This window comes from Oncorhynchus mykiss, chromosome 5 (assembly GCF_057628025.1).
Source record: "Oncorhynchus mykiss isolate SJ-2025 chromosome 5, ASM5762802v1, whole genome shotgun sequence".
NCBI classification, from domain to species: domain Eukaryota; kingdom Metazoa; phylum Chordata; class Actinopteri; order Salmoniformes; family Salmonidae; genus Oncorhynchus; species Oncorhynchus mykiss.
This window is the reverse complement of record NC_143026.1, coordinates 56,759,780-56,773,985: the sequence shown is the minus strand read 5'-3', so window position 1 is coordinate 56,773,985 and position 14,206 is coordinate 56,759,780. Positions and strand designations below refer to the sequence as shown.

At 41.5% G+C, this 14,206-nt stretch overlaps 1 protein-coding gene across 7 annotated transcripts in view; it reads left to right on the top strand.

Moving 5' to 3' along the window:
* The window catches only part of LOC110524072 (FYVE and coiled-coil domain-containing protein 1), a 55,363-nt gene extending 44,684 nt beyond the window's left edge, over window positions 1–10,679 (top strand). For all 7 annotated transcript variants that reach the window (XM_021603386.3, XM_021603384.3, XM_021603385.3 and 4 more), the window contains exons 15-18: window positions 2,686–2,778; window positions 6,210–6,420; window positions 8,189–8,298; window positions 8,707–10,679. In XM_021603386.3, coding sequence (XP_021459061.2) covers window positions 2,686–2,778; window positions 6,210–6,420; window positions 8,189–8,298; window positions 8,707–8,779 — 487 coding nt within the window. In that variant the 3' untranslated portion in view covers window positions 8,780–10,679. The remainder of the gene's footprint in view (window positions 1–2,685; window positions 2,779–6,209; window positions 6,421–8,188; window positions 8,299–8,706) is intronic.
* Window positions 10,680–14,206: the final 3,527 nt, after the last annotated feature.

The following is a 14,206-nucleotide window of genomic DNA, read 5'->3' as shown; positions in this document are numbered from 1 at the left end:
AGTCTAGCTAACCTATTGTTCAGTTTGGCTGCATGGGGGCGCTGTTTGACCGGAAAAATCATTCATGCACGCTTATTGGCTCATAGCGGTAATATTGTTTGAGCAAGAGTCTTGGAAAATATTGTGTTTGAAGATGTGCATCTATATTTGCTATATACCAAATTTGGTGCCGATCAGTCCAGAGGTTCTGCAGAAGAAAATGTTTGAAAGTAGTCAATGTCATAAAAAAGATCCAAAATACATTGAAAGCTTGATCTGTTTGATTTTGAGTTTTGATAATTTGCACGCTTGGTAAGAAGTACAGAAGTAGCTCATCCTAAGGGCAATGTTTCCAATTTGTCCTGGTGGCAGTGGGCCCGCAGCTTGAACCTCGGCATTGCTGCTTGCAGCTATTTGATTTTTGATTTTGTTTGGTGTTTTGTCTTTTATGAATGTTTTTACTTTCTACCTTATTTTGATTCTTTCTCTATGTACTTTTTGAATATTATTGCCTGTCTGTGATCTGAACCCCTCACAAGAAAAAAAAAACACAAAAAAGTTGATCGCAAACAAAAGTTCAGTGTGACCTTCACACACTCTGCTGCCTTCCATTTGTGGACACCCGCTGCTGAAATGATTGTGAATGGAAGTCATAAGCAGATCAAGGAGAAAGCCCGGAGTTAACAGTGGGAAAGAAAATGACCGTAAATGTATGCATCCAGTGGTGTGATTTAACACGTCCAGGTTGGGTAGGGTGGTGCATTTTTTTCCCCCAGTTTTCCTATATAATGTCTTCCATCCTAGCTAAATTGCCAGGTTGGGTAGGGTGGTGTGTCTTTTCCCCCAAGTTTCCTATATAATGTCTTCCATCCTAGCTAAATTGCCAGGTTGGGTAGGGTGGTGTGTTTTTTCCCCCAGGTTTCCTATATAATGTCTTCCATCCTAGCTAAATTTCCTCATCTGCTTGCATGCGCCTCCCCTATATCAAGGTGTTTTGGTACATCCGTTATGCACTCTGCTTTTCCGCGCGCTAACTATACCACACAGGTCAATATAGTTAACCAGTCTGTCTAGCCTGCCCTCTATCCACCATTCATAGTGCCTGTGGTGGTAGGCGGATTATTTGTCCAGATCTGCAATATGCTAACTAGCAATCCTACCACACATAAAATCATTCAAAGCTGGACCAATTTTCAATATAAGCGGAGATGCCAAGGTGCGTCATTGCCTATGAAAGAACAGTGAAGGCTTGAGACACGCAGCTCAAAAAGCTGTCCTATTGGTCTTGTTTAGGGACAATACAATTATCCTGCACAGGCTAGCCTACAGCACCACATTGTAATGCATAATTGCGTTATTGTTTTTAAGTGAGTAAAACATTCTACTCTAAGCTGTAAACTGCAGCTGTCATTTGAACAAGGGCGCAAAAGCCTTGTGATTAGAATATTTCATGCCATTCATTCTATTTGGACCAATTGTGGGTCTACTCTCGACAGTTCATAATGTATAGAAAGACACAGTAGCAGCTCAGTCTGTCGTATAATAATGTGGCCAAATATGCTCCCAGCAGGCCTAGTTATTCAGGAAAGCTTAACACCTGCTCTGCCTCCTCTCTGATCTGAGTGGCTTAACACCTGCTCTGCCTCCTCTCTGATCCGAGTGGCTTTTCCTCGCGTACCTAGAACCCAAAACGCTTCAATATAACCTAAATATTTGTAATTTAACTTTTAGAATGTATTTCCTTTTATGTGTGGCATAAATTAGGCTACTTCAAAAGTCTCCTGTAGGCCGCCTGGGCGCGTTCGTCCGGAATATAATCCAGCATCCAAACTGTGCAGATTGATGGTGTTGAAATTGCAAACCAGGATGTTGAAGCGCCCAAAGTCAGTATGCTTTGCTTATTAGTTGTGGTGCATTGGCACAGAAACCTGATGGTGGATCATTTGTTGAAAATATTTAAAAAATGTTTATATATAGCATCAAATTGGCAAACGTCTTCAAACACAGGGTCACTAACACAAATATTGCTATTTGCACTGATGTAGTGGCAAAAGAACAGGTGGGCAAACTCTGATCGTTGGTCACAGTGAGAAAGTTACGTTCCCTATACATTTTTCCCTACAGGCAGATAAACTGTCATGCAGTTTTACCCTACAATATGCCACCGGTTATTTGTGTTTGTAAACATTACGACCACCGTATGGTTTGGTTCAGCCCTAAAGTCTTAATTAGCCAAAAGACACCGGTTATTTGTGGTTGTAAACATTACGACCACCGTATGGTTTGGTTCAGCCCTAAAGTCTTAATTAGCCAATAGACTCCGGTTATTTGTGGTTGTAAACATTACGACCACCGTATGGTTTGGTTCAGCCCTAAAGTCTTAATTAGCCAATAGACTCCGGTTATTTGTGGTTGTAAACATTACGACCACCGTATGGTTTGGTTCAGCCCTAAAGTCTTAATTAGCCAATAGACTCCGGTTATTTGTGGTTGTAAACATTACGACCACCGTATGGTTTGGTTCAGCCCTAAAGTCTTAATTAGCCAAAAGACACCGGTTATTTGTGGTTGTAAACATTACGATCACCGTATGGTTTGGTTCAGCCCTAAAGTCTTAATTAGCCAATAGACACAGTAGATGTGTGGTTTTGAGAAGCTATGTGGTAAATCAATACTGTCTTTTGTCATGTGACCCACGGCATGCAGAGGCACAGGAGACACGACCCCAGATGACCCAGAAGAGAATGTGCCCACTCTGCAGGACACAGAGATCGCCCTTCTCAAGTCTGGAGAAGTCACGTGAGTCTAGAACTTTGTGCACGCACACACACATACATACCCACACACACACGTTGCAGACCTTTCACTGAACCCCGAATAACACATCAACAACTAACATTTCTGATGTCAATAACAGCACTACTATTCCAGCTCCCTCTGCCAGTACTTCCTTTTTCCATTACAGGCAATTTCACGACTACACTGAATCCCGGCCAAGACTGGCAGTGTATTGTGTGAGAGAACTCAAGTTGAAATCTCAGTCAAATCAAATTACTACTCTTCCTCTGATATGTGATGATGCTGCTGGAGGGGATGGCTTTATTGGCTCTTATCCAACCGTGCTATTTTGTTTGTTTTTCTGCGTTGTTCGTAACTTGTTTTGTACACAATGTTGCTGCTATCGTCTCTTATGACCGAAAAGAGTTTCTGAACAACCGAACTGTGATTACTCATCTCAAATTGGACAAAGTTTTTCTTTAATGAGTCGTCCGGGAAGGATATGCTCCAAACACCCGAACAGGCCCTCATCCCCTTCATTCGCTGGAGAAGGAAACAGAGATTTTGCAGAAAGAGGTCAGGGTACCTTGTGATGATCAGGCGACAGATTAGTGGCTAATCTGCCTTTGCCCTCCATACTGCTACCTGACGTTCAATCGCTGGAAAATAAATTGGACAAACTGAAACCACGTATATCCTACCAACGGGACATTTAAAAACTGTAATATCTTATGTTTCACAGAGTCGTGGCTGAACGACGACATTAATAACATACAGCTGGCAGGTTATACACGATCGGCAGAATAGAACAGCAGCCTCTGGTAAGACACGGGGCGGGGGCCTATGCATATTTGTAATCAACAGCTGGTGCACGATATCTAAGGAAATCTTGAGGTTTTGCCTGCCTAATGTAGAATATCTGATGATAAGCTGTAGACCATACTATCTACCATACCACCACGAACCGATGCTGGCACTAAAACCAAACATAATGAGCTGGATACCGCTGTAAGCAAACAGGAAAACACTCATGCAGAGGCGGCGCTCCTAGCGGCCGGGGACTTAAATGCAGTGAAACTTAAATCAGTTTTACCTAATTCCTATCAGCATGTTAAATGTGCAACCAGAAGGAAAAAATACTCTAGACCATCTTTACTCCACACACAGAGATGCATACAAAGCTCTTCCTCCATTTGGCAAATCTGACCATAATTATATCCTCCTGATTCCTGCTTACAAGCACAAATTTAAGCAGGAATCGCCAGTGACTCGGTCTATAAAAAAAGTGGTCAGATGAAGCAGATGCTAAACTACAGGACTGTTTTGCTAGCACAGACAGGAATATGTTCCGGGATTCTTCTGATGGCATTGAGGAGTACACATCAGGCACTGGCTTCATCAATAAGTGCATCGATGACGTCGTCCCCACAGTGACTGTACGTACATACCCCAACCAGAAGCCATGAATTGCAGGCAGCGTTCGAACTGAGCTAAAAGGTAGAGCTGCCGCTCTAACCCAGAAGCTTATAAGAAATCTCGCTATGCCCTCCAACGAACCTTCAAACAGGCAAAGCTTCAATACAGGACTAAGATCGACTCGTACTACACTGGCTCCGACGCTCGTCGGATGTGGCAGGGCTTGCAAACTATTACCAACTACAAAGGGAAGCACAGCCTAGAGCTGCCCAGTGACACGAGCCTACCAGACGAGCTAAATAACTTCTATGCTCGCTTCGAGGCAAGTAACACTGAAACATGCATGAGAGCATCAGCTGTTCCGGATTACTGTGTGATCACACTCTCCGCAGCCGATGTGAGTAGAACCTTTAAACAGGTCAACATTCACAAGGGCCAGACAGGGCCAGACAGATTACCAGGACGTGTACTCCGAGCATGCGCTGACCAACTGGAAAGTATCTTCACTGACATTTTCAACCTCTCCTTGTCCGAGTCTGTAATACCAACATGTTTCAGGCAGACCACCATAGTTCCTATGCCTAAGAACACTAAGGTAACCTGCCTAAATGACTACTGACCCGTAGCACTCATGTCTGTAGCCATGAAATGCTTTGAAAGGCTGGTCATGGCTCACATCAACACCATTTATCCCAGAAACCCTAGACCCACTCCAATTTGCATACCGCACCAACAGATCCACAGATGATGCGATCTCTATTGCACTCCACACTGCCCTTTCCCACCTGGACAAAAGGAACACCTATGTGAGAATGCTATTCATTGACTACAGCTCAGCATTCAACACCATAGTGCCCTCAAAGCTTATCAATAAACACCTCCCTCTGCAACTGGACCCTGGACTTCCTGACGGGCTGCCCCCAGGTGGTAAGGGTAGGTAACAACACATCCACCACGCTGATCCTCATCACGGGGGCCCCTCAGGGGTGCATGCTCAGTCCCCTCCTGTACTCCCTGTTCACTCATGTCTGCACGGCCAGGCACGACACCAACACCATCATTAAGTTGTGGTAGGCCTGATCACGACAGCGATTAGACAGCCTATAGGGAGGAGGTCAGAGACCTGACCGTGTGGTGCAAGTACAACAACCTCTCCCTCAATGTGATCAAGACGAAGGAGATGATTGTGGACTACAGAAAAAGGAGGACCGAGCACGTCCCCATTCTCATCGACGGGGCTGTAGTAAAGCAGGTTGAGAGCTTCAAGTTCCTTGGCATCCACATCACCAACAAACTAACATGGTCCAAGCACACCAAGACAGTCATGAGAAAGGATTTGGTATGGGTCCTCAGATCCTCGAAGGGTTTTATAGCTGGACCATCGAGAGCATCACTGCCTGGTATGGCAACTGCTCGGCCTCTGACCGCAAGGCACTACAGAGGGTAGTGCGTACGGCCCAGTACATCACCGGGGCCAAGCTTCCTGCCATCCAGGACCTCTATACCAGGCGGTGTCAGAGGAAGGCCCCAAAAATGGTCAAAGACTCCAGCCACCCTAGTCATAGATTGTTCTCTATGCTACCGCACGACAAGCAGTAACAGAGCGCCAAGTCTAGGTCCAAGAGGCTCCTAAACAGCTTCTACCCCCAAGCCATAAGAATTCTGAACAGGCAATCAAATGGCTACCCCCCCCCCCCCCCATTCTCCCGTTCAACACTGCTGCTACTCTCTGTTATTATCTATGCTTAGTCACTTCAATAACTCTACCTACATGTACATATTACCTCGACACCGGTTCCCCTGCACATTGACTCTGTACCAGTACCCCCTGTATATAGCCCCGCTATTGTTATTTACTGCTGCTCTTTAATTATTTGTTATTATTATCTCTCACTTTTTTTTGCGGGGGGTATTTTCTTAACTGCATTGTTGGTTAAGGGCTTGTAAGTAAGCATTTCACTGTAAGGTCTACACTTTTTGTATTCGACGCATGTGACAAAAAATATTTGATTTTATATGTTGTGTTGTGTTTCCAGTCTGGTCGTCCCTGTCAGCATCGACGACATCTCTCAGTTTGGCGATGGCTCCCGGGAGCTTTTTGTCAAGTCCAGTTGCTACAGTGTGATCTCCATCGTCGTGGTCGATTGCAGCCCCACCGTGAGCTGGATGTTCTCCTCGGAGCCCAAGAGCATCTCGTTCGGCATGGTGTACCGCGTGACCGCCGATGTCCCTGTGGAACAATCCAAGGTAGGACAACCACGCCCCAGCTCAGCTCTTAGATCAGTGGTCAATCACCAACCCAAGTCCTGGAGAGCTACTGTGTGTACAGGCAGGATTTTCTGCAGTCATCCAGGCTTTATTTGATTTAGGGGATGTGTCAAGCGTCTCGGTTTGGGAGAGTTGATCTTCTAGGATTATGTCTCCCCTGTCTATGGGGGCGGCAGGTAGCCTAGTGGTTAGAGTGTTGGACTAGTAACTGAAAGGTTGCAAGATCAAATCCCCGAGCTGACAAGGTAAAAATCTGTCAATCTGCCCCTGAACAAGGGGACCCACTGTTCCCCGGTAGGCCGTCATTGTGAATAAGAATTTGTTCTTAACTGACTTGCCTAGTTCAATAAAATAAATGAATATGGACAGGGCCAAATTGAAATGCTTCTAACAGAAACAAGATATTTGACGCATAATGCATAGCCATGGTATAAAGGGAGCACTTTGGAGATCATGGTGACATTTTCAAAACAAAGGTGAGAACACAGCAGTTTACCTGACCGGACACGACTGAATTTGGAAATTACTTTTATCTGCATTTTATCTATACTGTACTTTTTCACAGCCATTTGTTGATAACGAAATCTGAAAGTACTCTTGATACATTCAGTAACTTGGTAATAATATTCGTGCACGGCCCTTTATTGAAACGCATCGTCATTTTGTTTTGCCCAGAATGGATTCATGAATTAATTCATCAGGTGCGACTTTAGTGGGCAATTGTCGTTACAATATGGTGAACATGGGCTCATTCTTTTCAGAACAGCCCGAGTTTAAGAAGTGGTGGGAAAAATACCCAAAAACAAAGCATGTGTGTTCAGTGAGTCCACTTGATCAGAGGCAGCAAGGGATGACCAGGGATGTTCTCTTGATAAGTGTGTGAATTGGACCATTTTCCTGTCCTGCTAAGTATTCAAAATGTAACAAGTACTTTTGGGTGTCAAGGAAAATGTATTGAGTAAAAAGTACATCATTTTCTTTAGGAATGTAGTGAAGTAAAAGTGAAAGTTGTCAAAAATGTAAATAGTAAAGTAAAGATACCCCAGAAAACTACTTAAGTAGTACTTTTAAGTATGTTTACTTTAGTACTTTACACCACTGAGTTTATAGAGTTTGTCTTCATCGGCAGTTCATCATTCTAGTCAATGAGTGTTTTAAATAGTCTGTTTCTCAAGCTTGTTTCTACAGTTTGTTTAAAAGGGCAACGGTTGTTCTGAAAAGTCACCTCTTTTCCTGTCTAAATGTCAACACAATCATCTTTTTTTCTCATGTTGACATTTTCTTTTGTTCCGCTTACGATGATTTTTGAAGCGGGTTTTAGACAAAATGTGAAATACTTTAAAATCTTGTGTGACCTAAGTTACGCTGGATTCTACATACATACTGTTTACTAATTGGAAATATGATCATCCAAAGCCGATAATACAAAACCTTTTTACACATAAATAGTACATAGACCAGGGTTGTCAAACTCAATTCCTGGACACTCGGTCTACGGGTTTTTGCTCCTCCCCTGTACTTGATTTATCAATAAAGGCAATTTGTTTGTTAGGAACTCCTCTCACATGGTTGTCTAGGTCTTAATTGGACACGCATTGACAGGAAATAGCAAAAAACAGCATACTCACGGGCCTCCAGGGATTGAGTTTGACACCTCTGACTTAGACAACATTGTATTGAGCATCTTTTGAAGTAATAGCATTAAAATCTAGGACTTTACAGACATCTTCTAATGCTCTGCTCTCAGGTGCTGATTCCTCTGACTCGCTGTAACTCCCACAAAGAGGCCATCCAAGGCCAGCTGAAAGTCAGGAACCCTGGTCTCTACACACTCATCTTTGACAACTCCTTCTCAAGGTTGGATACGCTAAAGATGCCCATTATTATTTGTATTATTATTGTTGTTACCCATACTCACTCAGTTCTTTAACACTCTGTGTGCTTGTCTAGAGCAGAGCGCCATCCCTTTGACAACTCCTTATCAGCATACGACAGGCAAAACGTTCATGTGCTTACCCATACTCACGCAAAACCCTTCAACACTCACACTGAAATCCTCCTCCTCATGGTCACGTGTGCTTGTGTAGAACGTCTATCGCTAGCATCAAGTCCGTATCCAGTTCCCAGGTGCCCTTGTGGCGAAGGATGACGGCTCTAAAGTACTGAAGTACAATGAAGTACTGCGCCGTACTAATTGCTTGTGATTGTATAATCTTAATGTTGCACATTTTCATTTTGTTCTACTTCTTCATCGCATCCTCACAGGTTCATCTCCAAGAAAGTCCTCTACCACTTGACACTCGAGAAGCCGGTTATTTACGACGGAAGGGATTTTTAAGACTGATAGTGGACACTTACGCAGGTTAAATGTTATAGGGGAGGGAGAGGGTACAGAGGGAGGACAATGTGTCCATTTCATTTTTACAGGTATTTAATTAGAAAGGATTCCATGTGCTTATTTTGTTCTGTGTTCCCCACCAAGTATTTTATGTTTAGTTTTGCTGTTTTATTCTGAATTGTTTTTTGTAGGATCCCTATATATATTTTTTAACACTAGTGCTTTTATGTTTTGGAGTGTGTTAGTTATGTTTTAGTTAGAGCACAAACACCCTACAGACATAGCGGTTCGCTCTTAAGTCAAATGGTTTGACCTAATGGACTCCTCACTGAGATTCGGTGGTGAAATTCAAAAACAAAACCTAACCACAGCTAAGGGTTTAAAATGCTTACCTTGTAAGTACATGCCATGGTCTTGTTAAAGATGGAGAAGTGATTGCACACACTCCTTAAGATGACCACACATGTATACACATGTTATTAGTTCTGATTTTCTTTCTACCATGGACTAGCACAGTGTCCACAGGTGAGATGATTCTTCTTGAGCAACTGCATACATTTGAATCACACAATCAGTAGGGAACACTGTACATACAATAGAGCATCTGTTTCAAGCTCCAAAATCAACACGTTGTTAAGGAGAAGGCAGTTACGTTGGAGCATCCTCAAAATGCTGTGATGCTGAGGGAACAGAATGAAAGTGTGGGTCAACAGTCAGTAGTACAGGGGGATTGAAAGCTTTGCTACCAAATTCTTGTGTCAGGTGGGACTTTTGAAGCATACTGTTTGAGTGAATTGAACCTCTCTCTTCGACCCGTCGATAGCCTTTCCTGAAGTTAGTCCATATTTCATGTTTTCAGATGGAAGACTGCCATCGTCAATGTCATGTTGAAAGCACAAGGGGGCGGTGGGCTTTTATATCCCAAAGAGAAATCCATTTTCAAGTGGTTTTGTTTAAAAGACAATGTCTTCTCTTATTTTAACATAATACTATTGTTTATAAGGACACTATATTATATTATTGCAGCACACTGTCAACTATTATGATCTATTACCAAGCTCAATTTCACTCACTGACAAAGCACGTGCCAATCCTTGCCTTTGAACATAATTTTTTCAAAGTTATGTTTCCATTACAAGACACATAAAAACTGCACTGTGAAAACGAAAAGTTAAGTGCCAAGATGGCACATTGTCTTTTCACGTGTGCAGATTTGACATGTGTTTTGGATAGCAAGTTCATGCTATACTCAGCATCTTTAAGAATCCACTGTTGTATACAGTGCTTCTACTTCTTTAATGTTTAGGCTCTCCTCAAGGAATAATGCTTAGCCATAGGCTATCCTCATGGAATAATACTTAGCTGAAAGGCTATCCTCAAGGAATAATGCTTAGCCATAGGCTATCCTCATGGAATAATGCTTAGCCATAGGCTATCCTCATGGAATAATGCTTAGCCATAGGCTATCCTCATGGAATAATGCTTAGCTATAGGCTATCCTCATGGAATAATACTTAGCCATAGGCTATCCTCATGGAATAATACTTAGCCGAAAGGCTATCCTCAAGGAGCACCTCAGGGCACAGTGGAGTGGAGTGGTTCTCAACTGGTTTTGCCTCGGGTCCCAAATTGAACCAGGTTGTCTCAGTTGCAAAATGTGCCAAAAACCATGTTTAATGCAATATTAGTAGTAAATGTAGAAATTATATGACAAGGGAAAAACATTCCCACCTCTTTCATTGTCATGAATTCAATTTGGACCATATTCTTGATGAAGAATCTTAAACTCACTGGTTTGAGATGACAAAATCAACCAAAAATTGCACTGCTAATAGTTATATATTGAAATACTGTGATTGAAAAAAGATTTTTCAGAGATTAAATTATTTTAAAATTTTAATTCATTATAATTTCTACACACCTACCTGATTTAAGTTCAGACTGGAGTATTTTTTCCATATATATATATATATATATATATATATATATATATATATATATATATATATATATATATATATATATATATATATATATATACACACAGTACCAGTCAATAGTTTGGACACACCTACTTATTCCAGGGTTTTTCTTAGTTTGTACTATTTTCTACATTGTAGAATAATAATGAAGACATGAAATTACACATATGGAATCATGTAGTAACTAAAAAAGTGTTCAACAAATCAAAATATATTTTATATTTGAGATTCTACAAAGTAGCCCCCCTTTGTCTTGATGACAGCTTTGCACCCTTTTGACTGGTATAAATATTTGTTTTAAAAAAATACACCCCAGACGCGTTCAAAACCTTGGGTTGCGACCCACCAGTTGAGAATTGCTGGTGTAGTGTACCATGGCAAGCTTATGTTTGTGTAAGGTCTTTCTGGATTCTATCTGAACTGTTTATAATAGCAGGCCTATATATATGATATACCATCATAGGAATATGATTTTGTAATATATCTTTGTAAGGGAGTTTAGAATTTTGTTATAGCCATACATTCTAGATCTTGTGTTTTTTGTTGTTGTCACTAATCTAAGTTGATCGTTGTCTTTCTCTATTAGTCGCTATAGTAATAAGGCGTGACCACCCTTGTTTACAATACTGCCTATTCAAGGAGCTTACCAATGTTTTTCACGACTGAAGCAAGGTCCGGGGTGGGGTTTTCCCCCATCCTAACGATAACCATTAGAGTGGAAAATGCAATACTGACCCAAGATCAGATTCTAGGGGCAACTTCACCCTACACCAAAGAGTCGAGGGCTAAATCGGATGCTGCTTTTGTAGAGAACTGTTTCCCATTTCTAAGATTTTATGAGTGGTCTAAATTTGTGCAATTTGTATACAAAAAGCCTAATATTTTCTCTACAGTTTTGCACTTTTTGTAATGAAAAACAATAATAATGATTTACAAAGTCACAAGGAATTGTGTTTTGAACCAAGTCTGTTTGATGGTGGTTGTGCTGGGGAAGATATCCTATGTATTTTATTTAAAAAAAAACGTATTTCAAGAGTCAGCCACCATCATATTCTCTATCTATGCACTCACTGTTATAATGGTTATGATACTGGTAAAACGTACAGTTCAACTTTAAAATAAAGTTTGTAAATGTCACTTTCTTCCACTTCCACCTATTCCAGGTGGACAGTCTTTAGAAAATAAGGCGTCCATCTGCTATCCCTGTGGTTCTGTAGACCCTTTTTTCTGTGTGTGTGTAGAGTGGTTTTCAGGGTCTCAATTTCTATGCGTTTTTCTGAGGACACTGCACGGACCAGGGGTTTTGACACTCCAAGCCTAATTCCCTCATTCCCTCATTCCCTCTGTTGCGTCTTGGCATCCCCTCTCACCTGGCCACTGTTTCGTCTGGCGAGGGCCAACGGTGCCTTTCAGTTGGAGACAAACGCATCGACGCAGCTTGAGGGGAAGCAATGACAACAATGATATTCGCTGGAGCTACGGGTTAATTGAGTGCATAATGTGCTTTTCATCTCATTACCTATTGATTTATATGATGGCCAATCCGGCTCTGCGGGTGCGCCATTGTGCGTATGTTGAGTTTGTCTATCCCCGCCAGATGCGTTCAGGACATGCAGGTTGAAATATCAAAACGAACTGTGAACAACTATATTCATTGGGGACAGGTCGAAACTTGCTATTGCTAGCTAATTTGTTCTGGGATATAAACATTTGGGTTGTTATTTGAGGTCCTTTTGCTAGATCTTTGTAGGATTTGGAGTCACACAAAATCATGTGTTCTCTACTCCAACAATTCATCCACAGATAAAAGGGGAAACCTAGTTTGTTTTCAGTTCTCTCTTCTTTTGATTTTGAATTTATATGGCGTTTGGCAACCAACTTTAAGGTGCATTATCGCAACCAACTGATCGGGACACCTTCATCTTTCAATCACCCACGTGTGTATATGCTCTTAAAAACCAATGAGATGGGAGATGCGGGACTTGCAGCGGGTCAAGTGTCAAAAATAAGAGCCAAGTTCTATTTTAGTCGCCTGGCTACGCAGACGCGCACGACCCGTTTGGATGAAATTAAACGCTCGTGCACGAAACGCTGTTGGTGTGTTCAGTATTTTAGATGCAATTGTGATAAAATACATAACGTTCGTTCCAGTCTACAGGTTATCTATCCTACGTGGAAATTGTCATTATTCCACCCATACATGCTTACAGAAATGTCCAATTACGCACGACAAAGGACTGGACTGCAATAGGACACTTTGTTTGACGCACAAGCATACACCCACAATTAAAGTTTACACAGGTGTTAGTTTTGATAACATTTTTGCTTCATAAATGTGACTTTGAAGTGCGAGATGCTTGTGCAGACCACAAGTGGCACGCGCAGGCTCCGAAGCAGCAGAGAGCAAATGGTTTTAGATGAATCTTTCTGGGTGGTGGAGAGAGAAGCTTCCCGCTACCTGCCTTAGTGCACGTCATTGTCTGTCTATGATAAAGGATGCATGGAGACTTCTTTAAATAGACAGCAGTTCAGTAAGAGCGGACTGTGAGCTGAGTTGTACTGGCGCATTCATACAGCTTTGAACACTCAAGATGTGCGTCCCTGTCTATTGGATTCTTTTCGCGACATCTTTGGCTCCATCTGTGAGTATTTGAAGTGTTTTTTTTTACCACAGTATCACTAATGGCATTGTGCATATTTTGCAACGTTTTTGTTCATTTTGGTCTTCAGCGAGGTTTTTCTTCGGCTGTTCGTCCACGTGACATTTTTTTCTTGAGGCAAGCCGAAGTTCAGAAATTCGGTCGCCGAATTTTACGCCCCTTAGTTTGTGATTGGTGAACAGTAGGGATTATTCAATGAAGTGTTTGTTGTCATTCAAGGACATAAGACTCGTTTTCATGCACATTTTTTCACTGGAAAAATAATGCAACAAACATCTTAGATGTAAAATTGCGGGACTAAGACCTCCTCGGCAAAAACGTCTAAATTAATTACAGACTTCTTGAGTTATTTTAGACTAATTCAGACTAGGTTGATGAAGCGTACACTACGGCGTCTCAAGAGGAACAAATAGTACTATTTCCGCTTTGTTTTGATCGTTTATCAAGTGAAGGTTTTTTAAGGAGTATGCGATAGTGATGGGCATTCCGGCTCTTTTCAGTGAGCCGGCTCGTTCGGTTCAGCACACCAAAAAGAGCCGGCTCTTTAAAAAAAAAAAAATGTTTTATATTTTTTCAAATCAAGCAGTTTGCGATCGTTTGACTATGATTGGTGTTAAAACAATTATAATTAAATTATTAAATGAAATCATACTCTACCTTAACCACAAAGTATTTAAAAATACATTGTTTTGTAATGAAAAATAATGCTATTAAACATGTGCATATAAAGTATAACATTTTAATGTATATAAACAAGTGCATATAAATCTAAACATTGAAATCGA